At 38.0% G+C, this 21,358-nt stretch overlaps 1 protein-coding gene across 2 annotated transcripts in view; it reads right to left on the reverse strand.

Moving 5' to 3' along the window:
* The window catches only part of rock1 (Rho-associated, coiled-coil containing protein kinase 1), a 102,185-nt gene that overhangs the window by 7,562 nt on the left and 73,265 nt on the right, over window positions 1–21,358 (reverse strand). For both annotated transcript variants that reach the window (XM_066682158.1, XM_066682157.1), the window contains exons 20-29: window positions 14,848–15,032; window positions 11,560–11,629; window positions 10,862–10,965; window positions 9,249–9,414; window positions 8,617–8,710; window positions 8,027–8,115; window positions 7,752–7,943; window positions 6,395–6,560; window positions 1,865–1,935; window positions 570–658 (exon numbers count right to left, since the gene is read on the reverse strand). In XM_066682158.1, coding sequence (XP_066538255.1) covers window positions 570–658; window positions 1,865–1,935; window positions 6,395–6,560; window positions 7,752–7,943; window positions 8,027–8,115; window positions 8,617–8,710; window positions 9,249–9,414; window positions 10,862–10,965; window positions 11,560–11,629; window positions 14,848–15,032 — 1,226 coding nt within the window. The remainder of the gene's footprint in view (window positions 1–569; window positions 659–1,864; window positions 1,936–6,394; window positions 6,561–7,751; window positions 7,944–8,026; window positions 8,116–8,616; window positions 8,711–9,248; window positions 9,415–10,861; window positions 10,966–11,559; window positions 11,630–14,847; window positions 15,033–21,358) is intronic.

Consider the following 21,358-nt stretch of genomic DNA (forward strand, 5'->3'; position numbering starts at 1 on the left):
TATATCATTCATATGTTTCCATTTTGAATCGAATTACTGAAATAAATCAACTTTTTCATAATGTTCTAATTTATATAAATTCTTAAAGAAATATTATTATTATTTTCTGTTTGTTACGGAAATGCATCCTTAGACCCTGAACATTTGAACATAAATTAACATATCCATTTTTGCCTGGCCATTGTGTATAACCCGTCTCTATTGGGTATATTACAACACTTTTGGTTTTAAATATGACATTGCATTAAAGCAGAGGTCACCAATCTTATCCATAAAGGGTCGGTCTGGCTGCAGGTTTTCATTCCAAACAAACAGGAGCACACTTTGTATAACAGTTTAGAGAAGGCGACTAGTTGATTAAACAAGTAGAATCAGGTGTGCGCTGCTTAATTGGAATGAAAACCGACAGCCACACCAGCCTTTTGTGGATAAGACTGTTGACCCATGCATTAAAGCATTAAATTGTTGTTTCCCCTACATTACTGTATGATCACAGTAGCAAAAACTGTTTCCCCAAACCAATTGCTCCTCGTAACCATGGTATTAGTAAAACAGGGTATAATACTTACTCTATGTCTAGCACCACAGAGGGATTGGACTGCTCTTTGTCCTGCTCATCGTTATAGAACAGAATTTTCTTACTGCTGACCACAACATACTGAGAGAGAGAGAGAGAGAATAATTGGCTTGTTATTTACTCACTCCTGCACGTACATAGTCATGTTTAGGAAAGGCTGCAAATCATAATTTCTGAGCAAATAAGATTTGTTTTAATGTTCCTATATCCAACAGTAATCTATACACATCACTAACCTAAACCGAAATGCACATCCAAAAGAACAATTCTTCTGGCATGCTGATCTAGAGGAAATATTACATGTACAACTAATTTTCCTTTTAAAATGAAGAACATTTACTTTTAAAAATGATTATCTATGTGAAACATAGGAACATAAATTAAGGACTAGATGAACTGATTCAGGAAACCAATGATTTGATGATCCTTTGTTCTAAGCAGAAACTTAAATGGAGGGGGTCTCTTGCAAATATGCGTTTCCTAAGAGAAAATGAGTTTAATATGTCAGATCGGCTTTAACATACTCGAATTAATTCTGCTTTTAATTAATCATGTATTCATTTAATTATATAATATAGTCACCAAAAACCCTACATAACAGTCATTGTCAAAATATAAAATTTATAAAGATCATATGAAGAAAAGAATCAGAGTTGGGCAACTTTTACCTGCTATGAAAAAGAATGTGTTCTTATTTACAATGCCTCTGTATAGCACCAAAATATTTGTGTTTTTAAAGCTGCACCATGTTACTTTTACAGATTTGGAGCCCTCAGTTATGCCTTTACAATTTTTGACTGCTCCTGATGGTAGTGTGTATGCTACTGATGAAGGATATTCTGAGATATTCTGAGGATGGAAATTAATGAACTATTCTTGTTATCATATTTTCATCAGTATAGTGTTGATTCTGCTCCAATTATTACAGCCCACTAAGAAGAGTATTTTTCTTTTGCTTGGGGGGTAGGTGGGCGTTGTGTTATTTAATAAAGACATATAATGCAATCAAAATAATTCCAAGCACCAAATCTGATGCCTCTGACTTTTTATCCCTGACAATTTCAGGTTTTACAGGGTGACTCTTAGCACAACAGACAACACATGTCTGTGGGTTTTTCTTTTTTGCTCTCATATCATTCAGCAATTCCATTTCTTTCTTATTTAACTCATAACTCTTATAGTGCAGCTTTAAAGAACATTTGGAGTTGTAACGGGTACATAACATTTCAGGCAAAAACAATAAAATATTTAATTAGAATATAATTCATTCAGGTCCACAACCCTCACCTGCTTCTTCCAGCCATATCTCTTAATATTGGCTCTGTTGGGAATAGACAGCCAGCCTTCCAGTCTTGATTCTGTGGACAGACATGTGGAAAACCGATGTAAATCAAGCAAAATAAAAATCAGCTCTAACTCAGCTCTACAGTAAACATGCAGTGAATTGCTCAATGGGATCCAACAAATCTTTAAAAAAAAAAAAAAATGACGTAAATCAGAAACACTTTCAGCAGTTGCATGCCAGCTGGGGACATTTTCAAACAACTCCCTCAGATCACAGAGATGCAGAAAAAAACAATCTGCTCACATTGCTGATTTCATCTTAGTAATGTTTAGCGCCACTGTTGCAGCCATTCAGCATAAGTGGGATCACTACTCAGACAAATGTTTTTGGGGGGGCCCTTCTCAAATGTTTTCTTAAAATATGGAAAAAGTAGTACACAGCTCCTATACGTGAAAATAATCCTGAACAGAAAATATACTTTTAGTATAGAATACTACTTATTTGCTGAATTTAATATGTTGGAAAGAAAATTAAAACATAAAATGTGGTTTCACTGAAGTTATTATACATGTTATATTTTGTTTTTTGTGCAATATGTTGAAACTTCACAAATAAATAGAATCACTGCATTTATCCAGTATAGAAGCTGTGAAAATGAACCAAATATGCCACGTGATCAGGGGTGCATATGCCTGTAGTGTTAATCTATTCATTCATTCATTATCTGTAACCCTTCTCCAGTTCAGGTGGGAATACACCTTGGAGGGGGTGCCAGTCCTTTCCAGGGCAACACACACACTCACACATTCACCCCCCCCCCCCCCCAACGGACACATTTGAGTCGCCAATCCAACTACCAACCTGTGTTTTTGGACTGTGGGAAACCGGAGCACCCAGAAGAAAAACACCACCTGCTGTGCCACCGTACTGCCAGAGTTAATCTAGTAACTGTCTAATATGTAACATCCTATCCATGTTCTGCCCAAAAGCATGTTCTTATGAAACTACAGCTGAAACTTGTGATTGAACAAGGTGCCATTAAAATTAATATATATAAATATATTAATAAAAAGAGTGCTATATGCTGTAGGCTAACTACAATACTGGAAGCCTACACTCACTTTACTGGACTTGTGAACGAGCTCTTGGAGTAGAAAATTCATATGTGGAGGACTAATTTTGTGAATTTTTATAAATTTATATCTTAATATATTTTATATATTTATATATGTGCATCTCACACACACACACACACACACACACACACACACACACACACACACACACACACACACACACACACACACTTCTCTTTACATATAAAATCATTGGTTCCAAACTTTTAGGAGGGTAAGGTGTTAGCATCTTTAAAGCATGCTGTGAAAATTAAGGTGCATTTAAAACAGTGAGATGAGTGTCTAATTTATTTCATTCATTCCGTGGTGATCATGCAGAGAACACAAAAGTGATTCACGTGGTGGGGGGTCAATGTGTCTTTAAACACTTCTGAAAGATGCTCAGAGTGGGTATTAGTCAAGATCCGTTTTTCCAAAACCAAAAGTACAATTTCTTTGATAGAAGTTTCAGGAATAATGATTCATTACAACTGGCCGAAAACATCTGAAAATTTACCTAACAGTTTTTTCTAGAAACTAGGCATTACCGTGCGCTGTGTAAGACAAGCTGTTCTCTAACAAAAGCACAAATCTCTGGCACAATTAGCCAAGTAAGCTAGTTTTGACTGATTCTTTTTTTCTTTCTTTTCTCTTTTAAATCTGTCCACATCATACCTATGAATGATTATCAGATTAATGACCATGGATGGCCATTTCATAACTTCTGATCAGTCTTATGATCATCTAAAAATAGAGTCAGCACTATTAAAAGAATGAAAATACTGAGGATAGTCAAATAGTGTTTTATGCAAGAGTTCTATTTATTTCATCATACTAAATATCTTGAAAAAATATAATAATTATTATAATTAACATCTTTATTTGTTTAGCACCTTTCAGACATAACCAAGGCTCAAAGTGCTTTAATTTTGTATAAGCATTGTTTTCTGTAGCACACAAAAAAAATCTTATCTTTAAAACTGATCATTAAGGCATGCATGAAGTAATGGTAATCAATAACAGTTAATATGGGAAATGGGATATAAAGTTTAACTATACTGCCCAGTGCTAGTTGGCCTAAAACATCTACTTTGGCATATAGTTAACACTCTGAGGAGTTTCTTTCAGGGGTAACTTATATAGCAATAACAAAAAACATAACACTGAACGAACAAACTAGCAAACAAACAAACAAATATATAAATAAGGCAACCAGCCAAGAGCATAAACCAGGCATGAAAGGGTATGATTCTGCAGATTACTCACAGAAGAAAAAGAACAGAGGGTACAAAGAGAAGGAGAGAACCGACTGGACATGATAGGGAAGAAGATATGAGAGGATTTTAAAACACATTCACGTATACCCTTATCTTTACCATGACAAAGCACTGCTCTAAATCAGCAATTGGAAAATGGCACTTTCCATAATGTTTCTTAACAAAGACTGGCCAAAATATCAAACACCTTAACCTTTTAGTACCTTTTAGAATGGAAGTCAAAGTTAACATATTAATGACTAAATACAGTTAATAATTACATATTTTTGAACTTTATGATATAATCATATAATATATATATATATATATATATATATATATATATATATATATATATATATACAAATGAAGTCATACCATTAATTACATACATATGAAATGCATTTAATATGCCTTCATTTGTTTCAATCTGCTTATACAGAAAAAAAATTATATTTTCACCATTGTTTAAATATATATGGGTTATTCCCATATATTATAATTGTTTAATCTGATAAAACCTTTTATAAAAGCCCAAAAAAACCTTTTTTGTTTATTATGCCAAGTAATGTCAGATGAATGCTTCTAGGTTTATATCTTCCATTAAATGTATATTGCTGATAATATATTTTTAAATAATCCTTATAAACCTGTGGCTGTGATCACATATCATTTATGCGGGTAACATTAATGTAAATTAAATAACATCCTTAAAATATTTACTTTCAATAACAGCTATGGTGCCAATGTGTTAACTGAAATATGCCAATCCTGCTGTAATTGTATACAACAAACACATTGTATTATTGAAGCTCTTGATCTCCCAGCAATCAATGAAATTAAGACATGATTTAGCTAAAACACAAAAAGTATTGTTTGGTATTTTCTGGCTAAGACATAACAGACACATGGTGAAGACAAACCATCAGTTACAGCTTAATTTCAAGATGATTTAATGAATTAGTAAAAAGATTACTATAAGACCAGCTCTGAAGAGATGTTATACTCCTATAAGCAGACAGGCTACAAAATGTAACAGTACAGCCATGTACCTATAAGGAATGTGTTTCTGATATAATGGTGTGGTTTAGATAGAAAGTGGGTGGATCTAAATGTCAAATCACTTTAAGAATATTTGTGAGATCGGTAACAAAGCATTCTTTTGTTTGAATGTTTATGTGTACAGCTTTTAAAGGCAGTACTGCTTTTATCTAACCTAGAGATAATGCTTGTTAAAAGCTTGTTGTCAAAAACAGAGAGTAACATCAGTCTCTCATTGGTGTAGGTGTCTACATACATTTGGACCTGTATTGTAAATGTATGCAGGTGTATCAGCCATAACATTATGACCCCCTCCTTGTTTCTACTTTCAGTCCATTTTCTCAGCTCCTCTGACCATACAGGAGCACTAGTTCTACAGTTACAGACTGTAGTCCATCTGATGCCCTGCATATTTTTTTTGCCCACTTTCACCCTGTTCTTCAATGTTCAGGACACCCACGGGACAACCACAGAACAGATACGTTTTGGGTGGTGGATAATTCTCAGTCCTGCAATGACACTGACATGGTGGTGTGTTAGTGAGTATTGCTTACTATGAGTGGCTCAATCACAGCAGTGATGTTGTAGTTTTTAAACACTGTGTCCACTTACTGTCCACTCTAATAGACACACCTTCGGTTGTTTATCTGTTGCTGCACAGTCTGTGCTTGTCATTTGGATGCTGCCCACAACATGCTCTTCGCCAGATATTTTTGGTAGATGCTATTCTCTCAGTCCACAAGTGACACTGAAGTGTTTAAAAACTCCAGCAACACTGCTGTGTCTGATCCACTCATACTTACACAACACATACTAACACACCACAACCAAATCAGTGTCACAGCAGTGCTGAAAATGACCAAATTATACCTGCACTTTGGTGGTCCTGTTGGGTCGTGGTCATTAAAACACACAGGCTGAAAGTGGCAAACAACGTACGCAGAGCAACACGTGGACTAAATTTTTTTTTATTGTTGAACTACAAAGTGTTCCTGTATGATCAAAGGGCCTGAGAGAATGGATAGTGCGTGTAGAAACAAGGAGGTGGTCTCAATAATAGGCTGATCAATATACATCTGAGCATAGGTGTGAATGCGAGTGTGTGTGTTCGTGTGTGTACCTGCAATGTTGCTGTCAGTCTCGTCCGGCTGTAAGCTGGTAACACTGGAGTTGTCCATTCTCAGCTGCAGATCATTTAGTTTCTCTCTTAGCTGTTCAATATCACTCTCTTTGCTGTCCAGCTGCATCTGCAGTTCATTACGATACGTACTCTCCTCCACGAGTTGCTGCAAAAACAACAAATTCCTTAATGCATACATTTATTTATGATTTATATAATTTAAACAAATTGTTAATCACATAAGGTTCCAGACTATTCAACGATTCCAATATTCAACAAGATTAATTTTTTTTATTTAAAGTCACAAGTCCTATAAAAGTCAAGTCATCATTCTGCCATCACAACCATTTAAAAGAAAATAAATGTGATTTTTAAAAATATATTCATATTGTGGACCCTTATTTCAGATGATCAAGTAACATTCAGGGGGGAAAATGTATGTAGAATTAAACCCCACCCCCTTAAATATGCATGCCCCCAATTTCAAAATATCTGTTATGACTTGACAAACCAGTCCAAAACAAAAGTGGGGTAGTATAATGTAATTATTAGGGCTGCCGACAAATATTTGGATATTCGTTCGTTGGGTAGCTATTCGGTTTATAATTTTGAGATTCAGATATTTGTTTTTTGATAAATGTGGTGATGAAGGCAATCCCACAATCCACATGTATTGAGCCTTGCCAACATAAGTCTTGAACAAATCCTAAAACAGCCTAACAAGCTACAGCAACCTACTTACAAACGAAGCATGGCAAAGCTACAGTTCATTTTGTCAGCTTTACCTCTAAAATTAGAACATCTCAATGGAGCTCTGGTTTATTTGTGCTCTTAGTGGCACCATGTATTCAAACATGTATTCATGAACATCTTCGCGAGAGGAGTCATGCTGGGAGCCAAAGTGCAGCTTTAATTTTACAGTGGGCGCTGAGAGCTGATTTTCTGAACAATAGCTGGCCCCAAATATTCAGATATTTGTTCACTGGGTATGTATTTGGTTTCTAATTTTGAGATTCTGAAGTTTTGGATAAATGTGATTATCAATAAAAACAACGCTCCACCACATTCAGGCTCCAGCAGTAAAAACAATGTTCTTCCCACTACAATGACTACAATATACACCACCCCACTCCCCGATTATTCGAATATTCACTTAATATTCCGGCCGAAGCCTAAAAAATGGTATTCCGAACAGCCCTAGTAATTATTAATTTATTTGAAAATAATTAGAGATTTGTTTAGCTTAAAATAATAAAATGGCTAACTACCAAATATATTATTTGTTGTTGGGACTATTATATTCAATCTTTATTAGGAAAACACTCTAAATTATCATAAGCAACATGCCAGCACTTACTGCCTGCATCTCACTTAGCTCCTTCTGGTATTTGATGGCCATATGGTTAAACTTCTCCTTCTCCTGGTTGAGCTCAAGCTGCAGTTTACGGTTTTCTTTCTCCTTTTTGCGCAGATCCGTTGTGCTGCCACGGTTCTTACGGTCCAGCTTCATGTCCTTGCGATTCATGATTTCAGCTAGTTTATTCACAGCCTGAGAACAGGTGAAAGAAACTTCATCACAATATAACTTCACCTGGGTCTATAACATTCTCTCACACATTTTCTCAGTCCTACCTGAGTTTTCAAGGTTCGTTCTGTGTTGAGAATCTTCTCGTAGTTCGCCTTGATGGAGTTCGAAAGTTCTTCTTTTTGAGCTGTGAACTCTACAAGGAAGCATTAATACAAAATAGGTGAAGCTTGAATCCTAACAGTATTAGGATAACCACACTTCCGCACATTTTCAACAACAATCATTTGCTGGATTAACATATTGATAATATACCGATGTAAATATCCTGGGCCAGTGCCAGTATAAATGTTGATGTATACATTTATAACATACATAAAGATACATTGGATTAATATTATACACAAATTTTACCTAAAGTAAATAAAATTTTAATGACAAATTTAAAATTCGAACTAATAAGGAAAAAAAGAAATTAAAGTTAATTTAAAAAAAAAGGATTAAAAACAAAAACATACCAGTGGACCTTTAGCAGTGTAACAATTAAACAATACATTATAGAAATAAAAATGCTTCAGCACCAATCTTTGCTTCAGCATGCTTCAGCACCACATCTTTTTTCTCACACACACACACAATATATACAAACGATCCTCCCAAACTGAACTGAACAAGTGTGTTGCGGGTTATTCTGTACCTTCCTCTTGAGACTGGAGCTTCTTGTCTAGCTCGGCTTTCTCCCTGCTGAGGTTCTCCACATCTTTGGTAAGGGTTTTGTTGGAATCCTCAAGCTGAGGGAGAAAGAAAGAGATGACTTCAGAGTCAGAACCTTCCATCAACAAAGACAAAAATAAGAAAATTGTAAAATGGGCAGATTAGTGACATTTTCTGCCCTTCCAAGGAGTACGAGTCCTGCATGTTTACTTATATCACAGTAATTCCAAAATTAACAATATCACAGTAATTAGCTCTGAACACAATACACCACTCTGGTTACAAGACAAAATCACATCATTGTATTTCTCAAATAATCCTGAATATTTATTAATATTTCTGCTTTATTATTTTTTTATTTTTACAATTAACATTTATTTAAAACTGGTCTAGATTTTTTCATTATATTAGATGTACTGTAGTTTATTTATGGATCTTACATCTTTATAGACAAAGCTGGTTTTCTAATTCATTATAAACATAGATTCTAAGAAATAAGCATATAAACATAATAAAAAAAGAATTGTATAGACTAGTATTAATGGAAGTTCTCGAAGTTTGCCATCTGTATCAAATTCCTATGTGGGTGTGCATGCGTGTCCGTGTGTCACAGACCCTTGCTATAGTAGAATCACGCTCCACTATCTCCTGTTTGTGTCGTGCTGCACTCTTCTTGCTCTCCTGACTGAGCTCAAAGTATTGCTCCTCCTGAAGAGCTCTGCCCAGCTGCTCTGATTCAGCCTTGGTCATAGTCAGATCCAGCTGAGCCATTAGTGAGTCCCTAAACACAAACACACAGAGATATAAGCAGAGACACAAACATATACACAGATCGGGTGCAACAGTGCAAATATTCCCAGATAAATTAGTTTCTATGTTTATTTTTAAAGTAAAAACAATTTAACAAACTGCAGGCCTTTCACTGGATGAGCAGAGCATGATGACCACACCTAGGTCTCCAGACTGATTCAACAGCAAACTTTTGACCTTTAGAATACAGTCTGTCTTTTTGTTTTCAGTTCAATTCACACTGTTCAGCCCCTTTTTTTAAGATCACTGAATAACAATAATAATAATAATAAATTTTTATTTGAAAGCGCCTTTCAAGTGACCCAAGGACACTGTACAATAGATAATAAAAATATAATTTTCATTTCACAGAAGAAGAAATGTGTTGTCCATTTTTCCTGAAAGACAACACTAATGGACTTTTCTTTGTTTAGCCATTTTTGCAGACTGGAAGCTCAAAACCTAGTGAGCTGTGTATAGTTTATATATAGTTATAGTTTATATAGTTAGGCACTGACTGTATAGACAGCTGTTTAAGTAGACAGCGTTCTAACGGTCATCTGTCCTCATGAGGCAGATTATTGAGACGCTGTAGTTAGAGAGCGATTGCGTCATGTCTTGTTCCCGCCCACCGCACGCAACCGGTGTTCACTTCACTCAGCGGCTAGCATCACCTCAGTTTCAGCGCGGTGGATAATCTTCCCGTTTTTGTCGAGATTTTAGTTATTTTTGCTCTGGGAAAATAGTGAAATTGCATCTTTGATTGCTTTCGCGGCTGAGGAAGGGTTCGATGCCGCCTTATAATTCGGCCAAATTAAGATATCTTAGTAAACAGCATAATGCTGTGTCTAAGAATTGGGACAGCCTACGTGTCGGGAGCGTGCAGACTGTGTCGTAAAATGCTCTCTACTTAGACAGCTCACTAGATTTTGGGACAGACCCATTGTTGCAAAAGACGCAGCTGCTAGACGAAACTGCATTGTAAAGTCATAGCAGCTGATTTGATCGTTTGAAAAGCACCTTAAGCTATTGCACACAACTGATACGTGTAAATAATTATTATTTAGGAAACATCTGTCAGACCACATACAGTTATTCAGAGGTCCACATTTGATCTGCGGGTCACAGGTCCCCCAAAGATAGAAAAAACACTTCATGTTTTGTAAAAAATCTGTGTCTATGCTGCATTGAATATACATTATGGAATATGGCAATAACATTAACTGAGCGCACATTTTTCAGGGATTTTTTTTCCAATGTTAAATTCAGCAAATAACTAAATTGCACTTTACCTTGTGCAGAAATAATTGGTTTGTAACGTGTTATAGTCTCCCAAAAAAAAAAAAGTAACAGGAGCTCTCCCACTTATATGTGGAACATGAATAGAAAATACAGACACATATGTATTTGCAACATTTGCATATGCACAATCTCATCACCTTTCGCTATGCATTTCCTGAACTTTCTTCTGTACGTCCTGAACCAGACGGCTCCTCTCCTCCAACTCTTCCTTCAGCTCCTTCACCTGAGTCTTATACAATGTCTACAAAACATAGAACACAAAAAATTATACACACACTCCAGGTAACAACGACAATTTATACCGTGTAGATTCTATTCTAGCTACAAAATTAAAGGGACTTTAAAATATATTCTTCAATATAAGTGTTAATTAATAATTTATAATTATTTATATATAATAAATAATTAATAAATAATTTAAGTATTAATTTCTGTTTATCTTGTAGTGTATAAATGCTCATTTATAATTTTTACAATTAAGAACATTAGCAGTTAAACATATATTATGGAAATAACAAGCAATTATTGTATGATACAATTTTAGGATCTGCTCCATCCTTTTGGGAAATGAGCCATTCCTTCCAGGATAATCATTTTATTATGTTAGTTTTATATGAACATTCTGAATGTTAATTTCATTCTAGCTTTTTTCCCCAATATTAATTCTATAAAATTCTGGATGCACTTCACACTGTGTTAAAATTTCATGATGAACAGACCAGCAGAAATGCTTCAAAATTAGAAAAAGTTAAGGTTTTTTCCTTCTCTTGTAAATGTACTGTTTTGGAGATACATGTATTTCTCTGGACAGCGATGATATATTGGTGCTTCATACAGAGAAATACTGCTCTGCTTCCAGTTGGTCCTGCAGCTCCCTCATCTGGCCTTCATTCCCTCTGTACTGCCTGCAAAGCACAAAATCAGACAAAAACATCTTTATGACTCAAACAACCAAACCAATGTTTTTACACAAGTCAATGTAATTTTTCCCTTTTTTTAATGTGCAAGAGGATGTCAAAAACTTGTTTATTTTATAAAAAAAGTTACAAAAATGTTTATTTTATATTACATTAAGGGCCCTTGTCCCCTCCAAAAAGTTGTGAGATTCTCCTAAATTAGACTTCTAGGCATTGTAATAAATAAATAAATAATTTGTATTGTTTATTTTTAATACAAGAACTGTTACATACATCATAAGTGGGATTCAGGAAAAAATATATAAAAAAACAGAATATTAACTTTTATATTTTTACTTGTTAGCTACATCACTTTCATCTGTTAGACATGTTAGTTATATTAGAATAAATAAGTAAATTAAACTAAAGAAGCAAACTAGCTGATCTATTCCTGTGTTAATAAGAGAATTTAGGTTTCTCAAAGTGTCAGTCAAGGATGTTTTATAGCTACTCACTCAGCTAAATCTCCAAATGATCTGGTCCTCTGAGGTTTCTCAGTACGCTCCATGATTTGTGTAAGATCCCACAGTGCAATGAGCACATGGTGCACTAAAGCCTGGAGGACCAGCTTTTATACACACAAGTAGGAGGAGTTTCACTTCATCCCCAAAACCTTACTCCACAGACACAAATCCTTAACACTGACAATAAGGGAATTTCCCGCTGGAGTCCGAAAAAAGTATTTTCTTCTTGCTTAGGTTCTAGTAACTTACATACTTAATTTTATACAAAACCAAGCAATGACCAAAACGAATTCTGTCCCTTAAATAACAATAAACAACTGATGAATATTTGTAAAAAATTTAAATTCCTACCTATTTTACTCTTACATTTTGACAAGGAATTTCCAATGAGTGTATTTAAGACGATATTTATTCTATGGGCAGATGAATTATTGTTTTGAATAGCTTTCAATTTATTCATTTTTATTAATAGTAGCATTTTGACTGTTTGTGGTGGTCTACCTCAAGTGTGTCCAATGATACTTGATTAACTTAAATGATTTGAAGCACTAAAGACCACTCTATATAAAGGATTAGTAAACCTAAAAAGCAAATTCCATTGGGTTTGGTTTGTAAATGTTTATATATTTAAATTGCATCTATTTGTATATTTATTTAATATATACAATTGTAGAGAAATGCATTTCTCACTTGTTTGTGTGAGCAATATATATGTTAAAGTGAAACTATATTTGAGAAAAAAAAAAAAAAAAATTGTTGTTTGTACGTGGCTGAAGTAACCACAGAAACTCATATGTAACTAGAGTTTTGGTTGAATTTTGTTCTGTTTACTTCTGAATTTAGCATCAGTTCTACCTTAAGTAATCAGAAATAGCAAAAATAAGTAAATATCACCCACAATAGCAGGATTAGAGCAATATTCTCAATATTCAGTTCATGCATTTCAATGTTTGGAAGTGTGTTTGGAAGTAAATTTTCTAAAGTGGTTTTTGAAGGTTCATGAGGAAATGATTGATAATGCCTTTAAAAAACAACACTGAACAGAATTTGTACTGTACACCCACATTTTTTTGCTCAAAACAGCAAGAAAACATTAGTTTGGCCATTAAAGTATTGCATATTTTAAATAACACTATTAATAATATTTCAAATGTACGATGTAAATCTTATTACTACTAAATGTCCCTCATTCTTTGAACAGAAACTCCCAAATGTAATTTAAACAATATAAGCTTTCTTTTTCCTCCTACATATTTCATCGACTTCAGAGGATGTTGTCACTTATTGTCTACAATGAGCCTCAGTCATATTCTTATTTTTGCTGCTTAGTGAGTCAGGTAATTTGCAGCAAAGGAGACTTGTGAGTGAAGCTGAGTCAGAGTGCAGGAAGGTTTTGAAAAACTCCAAACAAATTAAAATCATTGATGCAGAGAGGATGTGAAGATTCCCAATATTAAGCAACCTCTGGAAGCAGGATGTAGTACAGTCCTTTTAACACACTGCATGTCAACAGTTTGCCATTTGCAGGGTTAAGCTATGACTTTTTTTTTTTTTTAAACCTAGACTGTCAGTTGAGTGTTCGGTGCTGCTTGGCTCTAGTCTGCAGAGATGGGTCAGTCAGATTTAGGGCACATTCATCCGTTTATGCCCTATAGAGCATAAACACAGAGCGGCTATCATTTCAACAGGCTTACTACAGTATCTCTGATATATTCAGAGTCAGTATAATGGTGGTTTTAAAATGTGAAGATGGCCACTTGAATAATGACTGACTGTTCCATTAGTACTATGCTTTAGAACTTTAAATTTATTAGATAAAGGCTTTATCTATTTTGCAACCACTGGCCATTACTCATTTTGCATAGTCATCAAATTAATTGAATAGAAAAGACTGAGTAACGATTGGCTGGTGGAATGGAATAGAGTTTAATCTGCAGGTCAGTGGATTATCTGGCAGTGGGAGGAGTCCGTAATGAGGATAAATCTATAATCTGAGAGAGTAAACATTGGCCCAAAGCAGCACTGGATCTGATCCAGAGTAAGCAGAGACTTTTTGACTGTTATAGTCTTAAACAAGCCAACAGAGGAAATCCCAATATAGTAATACTAAGCAGCAGTATGTGTAAACCTAATCCATGCAGTCGATGTGTGTGTGTGTGTGTGTGTGTGTGTGTGTGAGTGAGTGAGTGAGTGACATTTGTGACGTGCCACATCTTTTAAGGTGGAATGGTACGTTTGAACAAATAAATTACTGTTTAATTCATTTTAAATTTAAGTTTAATTTGTCTGTAAGCTTTAATTCACTGTTAGAATCACCACAGAAACTCATTTGTAACTTGAATTGTTTAGTTTTATAGCAGTTTCAGACTTTCATGTGGTTAGCTGTCTCCCAAATTTGGAGACATTTCCACCTTAAGTAATCCGAAACAGCAAAAAATATGTCAATATTGCAAAGGGTGAGGAAACGTCTTCAGAATTTTATATATAAAAAAAAAGTATTTTATGATTAAAATTGTGAACTTTGCCTTTAATTCATTTGATTTATGCTGATGCTTAAGGGCACTAATCTGACACTTAAGTTAGTAGGGGTAGGTTGGTAAGTGGGCAAATGGGTGATCTGTAGGTGGGTATGTGTCTGTAGGTGGGTTAATTAGGAGGTTGGCAGACGGATGGCTGTAGATAGACACAGACAAAAACTCTTACTTGGTGAGCTGTGCAAGCTGGAACTCAAGTGATCGTTTGTTTTCCAGTGCTGTATTGATCTCCTGCTTCAACTGTTTCTCAGTGCCCCGTAGTCTCTCTGCCTCTGCAGTCCAGTTCTTCAGCTCAGCCTGAACCCCAGAACGCTTTCCACACTCTTGCTCAAGCTGTACACGCAGAACTTTCACCTGTGCAATTAAAAACAGTCTGAGAAAATCTGAACTTTACTTCCTGAACTGATCAGCTTTGGAAGACTGACCATGATTCCATTTTAATACAAACCCATAACTAACCACTAAACACACACACGAAGTGAGACGGATTGCTGGATTAGGAACACCTACCTCATATCTGCACTCACTGTCCATATTATCAGCTCCACAGTCCAAAAGGACACTTTGTACAGGGGTTGGACAACGAAACTGAAACACCTGTCATTTTAGTGTGGGAGGTTTCATGGCTAAATTGGACCAGCCTGGTGGCCAATCTTCATTAATTGCACATTGCACCAGTAAGACCATGTGCATCCAATGGTTCAAATATTGTATCCTGAATGCGGTGTCGTGTATCAGAATGACAATGCACCAATACACACAGGAAGACTGGTGAAAGATTGGTTTGATGATCATGAAACTGAAGTTGAACATCTCCCATGGCCTGCAAAGTCACCAGATCTAAATATTATTGAGCCACTTTGCGGTGTTTTGGAGGAGTGAGTCAGGAAATGTTTTCCTCTACCAGCATCAAGTAGTGACCTGGCCACTATCCTGCAAGAAGAATGGCTTAAAATCCCTCTGACCACTGTGCAGGACTTGTATATGTCATTCCCAAGACAAATAGACGCTGTATTGGCTGCAAAAGGAGGCCCTACATCATACTAATAAATTATTGTGGTCTAAAACCAGGTGTTTTAGTTTCATTGTCCAACCCCTGTATGTTCTACAATTATTGACTGTAGTCCATTTGTTTCTCTGCAAATTTTCTTATCCCTGTCTCACCCTGAGAATAATCCACCATCCAAATCATACCTGCTCTGTGGTGGTCCTGTGGGGACCATTCAAGAACAGGGTGAAATGGGAAGAAAAATGCTTGCAGAGAAGCCAGTGGACTACAGTCTGTAATTGTGCACTGCATACTGCTCCTGAATGGTCAGTGGAGCTGATAAAATAGACAACAAGGGTAGATACAAGGTAGGTGTTCCTAATCCAGTGATCGTTCAGTGCATATTATTTATGCTGAAATATTTTACATTTATTTTTAAGAAATTATTTATTGTTCCCCAAGGTTCAGTCCTAGGCCTTATACTATTCATTACCTAAATGCTGCCACTTGGTCAGATCATCCACAGCCATGGTCTTAATTACCATAGTTATGAACATGACACTCAAATATATGTGAGCACCAAAAATACCTCCACTCCGCTTCTGCATTCAGGAACTGGATACATGCCAACATTTTAAGACTCAACACAGACAAAAATGAAGTCTTGCTCATTGTCCACTCTCTAAAAAATATCTGATACCACATTTACACTTTGATGGTGTGGCTGTAAAAACTTCACAATTTAGGTGAACTTCTTCTCTCCTCTCTTTCCTTCAAACCTCATATTAAACCCCTAACCAAAACATCCTTTTTCCATCTACGTAATATTGCTTGCCTTCATCCGCTGCTTTCTGTTAAGGATGCATTCATCTCCTCCCGTTTAGACTACTGTAACTCTCTCTTCATTGGCCTTACTTTTAAAACCATAAACTCCCTTCTGTTTGTTCAGAACTCTGCTGCTAGAGTTCTCTCTTATTAAAAAAAAAATCTGCTCACATCATACTACTCTCCATCAGCTGCACTGGCTACCGTCTTGCTCCATATTCAGTTTAAAGTTCTCCTGCTCACATTTAAAAGTCTGCACCGTCTGGCGCCAGCCAACCTTTCTGAACTTTTACACCCCTACTGTCCTACAAGGTTAATGAGGTCAGTTTGTTTAAAAAAAAAAAAAAGTATTTTATATATATATATATATATATATATATATATATATATATATATATATATATATATATATATATATATATAAACAAGGTGCCTGTGTACTCCTGAGCCTTCTTTAATAGATAGCTGGATAGATCTAGTGAACAAATTATATATTATAGAAAATATTCCTTTCTCACTCCGTTTACAAATGAATACATGTGTTAAGTCTTGGTCAAAATGGGTTATTTTGTTAAACCCTTATGACCACATTTCATGGAAATACCCAATGAGTAAGAATCATTATGTGTGATATTATATTTCTGTATCAAATTGATAGAAACATTTTGAAAGTTGTTATACAATTTCATGTGTAGGTATCTACTTCAGACTTTTGTTTATATATTTCTGTATGTATAAAATATGTTTTGTATATTACTCCCTGCCAGAAGGTACACTGTTGACTGTCCTCATTGTAATTGTTTGTTCGTTTTATACATGTAAAAATTGTATTAAGATACTGTAATGACAAACTCATTTATGATTGATACTGAGCAAAATGTACCTTGGCGTTTGACGTGAAGAAGTGACCAGCATGTGCTCACATTCATCAGATTAAACTGACAGTTGCACCTTGCAACACGAACATCGCGTACTCACAACCAAAGCTACAGAACCAAGCTTACAAGGTTGCTGAAGCTGATAAGACAGGAGAACAAGGCTACAGAACATTGAGCAAGCTCTGTTTCACTGTCCTTACGTCATCGTCAGGAAAAGACAAAACTGTGTGTAACCTTCTCTCAGTGTGAGTGTGCCCGCTGGTTTCATCCAACAACGCACGCTCTCTCTTACTCTTAATAAAATCTTTTTGTTACTTGACACAAGAACTGCCTGTCTGATATTTTCAGGGTAAAACTTCCACCACAAACTTGGCGTCACGAACAGGATGACCACGTCGCCTCAGTGAGCGGAGGGAGAGGCTCTGAGGACGCTCTTCGCCTGGAGCAGGTGAACCACTACGGGACCTTGCAAAACCAAGGGAAGACCCTGTGGAGAGACCCGACCGCCGACCACTGAGCGCGTGCGTCATCTGAGAACTAGAACTAGAAGTGGTGAGTGACCCTACGCTGTTCTCACGGAGAAGTCACAAGACAGATTAGAGAATATCTAACAAAAGTGTATGCTCTGCTAAAGCCCCCTGTAGAAGGGGAAGGAAAATGGCAATCATACTGAGTTAGATCAGAGAATCTCGCTATTTTACGACGGTAGAATAGTTCATCCGCTCTAAGAGGGAGTGGAAAACAGTAAGCAGGTCCGGACCTCCTTGTGATTTTCTCTTGGTTGTGGGAGCCGTGAAAGGGACCAATAAACAGGCTAGTAGAACTGTGTCAAGAGAACAAAATGGGTGGCCACCAGAGTAAGTATATTTATAGGGAGGGGGACTGGACATCAGCTTTGTGCCACGATATGAGAAAACATTACGGCAATGATGTGACCAAGTATATGCCCTACTGGACGCAGGTTTTCGGGTTTCCCCCTCATGGTTCAATGAGTATTAAATTACTGAGTACGTTAAGAAGTAGAATAAAAACAGGCCCAACGGGAAACTTAAAGAGTGATAAGAAATACTGTGAGGAACATAGAGAGGGAATGCTAACCACACTAACCTTTTGGGAAGAGGAAGCAGAGAAGCGGGAGAAAGACCGCACTCGAAATGTACGTAATGATGTCCCTACTAATCAATTGCCTCAGTGTGTATCCAGGAAGGTGGACCCTGACCTCGACTCTGCCCCACCGCGACTTCCCGACCAGAACCCAGCGCCAGCGCCAGCCCCAGCACCAGCCCCAGCACCAACACCAGCACCAACACCAGCGCCAGCGCCAGCACCGACACCAGTGCCAGCGCCAGCACCGACACCAGTGCCAGCGCCAGCACCGACACCAGCGCCAGCGCCAGCGCCAGCCCCGACACCCCCTGTCCAAGCACCTGACCGACCAGAGGGGCTGTATTCGGAAGCCAGAGCACTGATGGAGCGCACCACTGCTGACAACCAGACGAAGCAGCCGCCTCCCTACGCGTCCGCGGATTCAAGCACGGATACAGGAATGTACTCTCCGCCCCATACTAGGTCTGGATCACGCGTCCGCACAGATGGAGATTTTTCACCAATAGGAAGAAAGACAGCGGAACCAGTGCTACATTGCCCAATGGTTGAAGTGGCTGGAGCAAGTGGACCCACACTGGTGGTCCGCTACTGGACAGAAACGGACATAAAAGATATCGCGCAAAGTCTGCCCAACCCCCTGAAGGTGGGAGGGTCGCGCGCAGCGGACGAACTGATACCCTTTGTGAATTCGTTTAAACCAACCCAAACGGAATTACGCCGCCTGTACCTCCTTGTTCTCGGATCACAGTTCTCAAAGATCGACCGAGAGTGGGCAAACGGGGACCCAAAAATGGTCAACCCGAGCCTGGACCATGCGGACAATAATGACTATAGAAGGGTCATAACGGATTTACAAGGGAGACTCAAACAAGCTTTTCCTGCAATGGTCAATTCCTCCCGCATCGCCTCGTGTGTCCAGAAGGACGACGAAACAGTGTCAGACTACGTTGCTCGGCTCACCATGGTCCACACTGAAAGCTGTGGATTAGATAAACCAGTGACATTGGCGATCGGAACCACGGACCGCTCCACATGGGAGTCTTACCTGGTCCAAAGCCTCCTGCTGGGTCTGAAGCCTCAGATTCTCGCAGGCGTAAAGACCACTTGCGTGGGTTACTCAAAGCAGCCCCTGACGATCATCGAGGAGCATGCCAGACACCACGAAACACTACTCCGCGAGCAAGAAAACAAGAGGAACAAGAAAAAGGCAGACGTCCAAGAACAAGCAATGTTAACCATGGTGCAGCAGTTCCAAGCCCAGACCACACGCAGAGGACGTGGGAGAGGCAGAGGAAGAGATCAGAAAAAGAAAGAACGCGACGCGCCTGGAGGACCTGACATGGAGCGACACAATCGATGCTACAACTGCGATAAGCCAGGACATTTAGCGCGCGATTGCCCACAACCACCAAAGAATCCAAAATACCCAACCAGCTGGACACCAGCGGATGGCGAGGAGGAATGACGGGCGGAGGAGGGGAACGGGAACACCAGGGAACACACCGACGCATCAGACAGGGAAGTACAATCACCTTATTTACTTTATCAAACGCAATTGACTAAGAATGCTTTAGATTTGCCTATGGTAACCCTCATTGTAAAAAACAAGCCATTGAAATTTTTAGTAGATAGTGGGGCAGCTCACTCAGTTATTAAAGGGAATGAAATAAATGTGCCACTCACAAACAAATCAATAACGACCATTGGAGCTGGAGGGAGAATGACCAAAGAGCCAGTCTCTGGCCCGCTCCAATGTAGATTGGGAGATAGAAATTTTCAGCACAGTTTCCTGATTTCCATGTGTTGCCCAGTAAACTTACTAGCCAGAGATCTCATGTGTAAACTAAAGTGTAAGCTGGAAAGTACCCCGGCGGGATTGTCGGTGTGCTTTGCAGAAGAACACCCTGATTTTCAGGGCGTGAGGTACGGATTGGGAGAGCCTCTGTATGTATATGAATGGGAGTTGAAGAGCGGGCATGGAAATCTAGGAGCGATGCTATTAAACGAAGCTAAAGACTTAAATATGGGGACAGCAATGCAGTGGATGCAGCCTGATCAGCTGCATGTCACAGCCACAATAAGTGAAGGGCCAGATAAAGAATTCGAACTAAAGTTCTTTAAGGAAGTGCAGAACGAAATTATTAGGACTAACACAGTGTACGTAGGCGATACCCTCGCAGGCGCAACAGTCACCCTAAACAGGGACCAAATTGAGCTGTTTGAAGTGTACGACTCCATTCCTCATGTGTCGCTGGGAAAGGCTCCGCATGAGGAATGGAAGGACGTGGGTACATGGTTAAACACAGTAGTGTTGAAAGTTACAGACTGGCGTCCTGTGGAGGGACCACTGCCCATCATGCACAGCCGTTGCACAAATATATATAAAATAGTCACACCTTACCTGTTCCATGCGCACAGAGTGGTCACATTGGCAGCAAATGATACACTGTCCATGGTAACAGAGGTAGTTTTGCCAACAGACCTAGCAGATATCCCAGATACCCTCTGGGCAAAAGGTAAAAATGATGTGGGCCTTATTAGGAATTGTGAACCCGTTGTGATAACCCCAAAGAGCACATACAGACCCAAACAGAACCAGTACCCCTTACGGAAGGAGGCACTGGAAGGTATTAGGCCAGTACTCGAGGCACTAAAAGAGGCAGGAGTAATTATCCCATGCCCATCTTCCCCAGTCAGAACACCTATCTTCCCAGTTAAGAAACCAGGGGGAGATAACTGGCGTTTTGTTCAAGATTTGCAGGCTGTAAATGCTGCAGTTCACGCTAGAGCCCCAGAGGTACCCAACCCACACACCATCTTATCATCCATCCCGCCTGACACACAGTGGTACACAGTTGTGGACTTAGCAAACGCTTTTTTTA

The sequence above is a fragment of the Hoplias malabaricus genome, chromosome 9 (genome assembly GCF_029633855.1).
Source record: "Hoplias malabaricus isolate fHopMal1 chromosome 9, fHopMal1.hap1, whole genome shotgun sequence".
NCBI classification, from domain to species: Eukaryota; Metazoa; Chordata; class Actinopteri; order Characiformes; family Erythrinidae; genus Hoplias; species Hoplias malabaricus.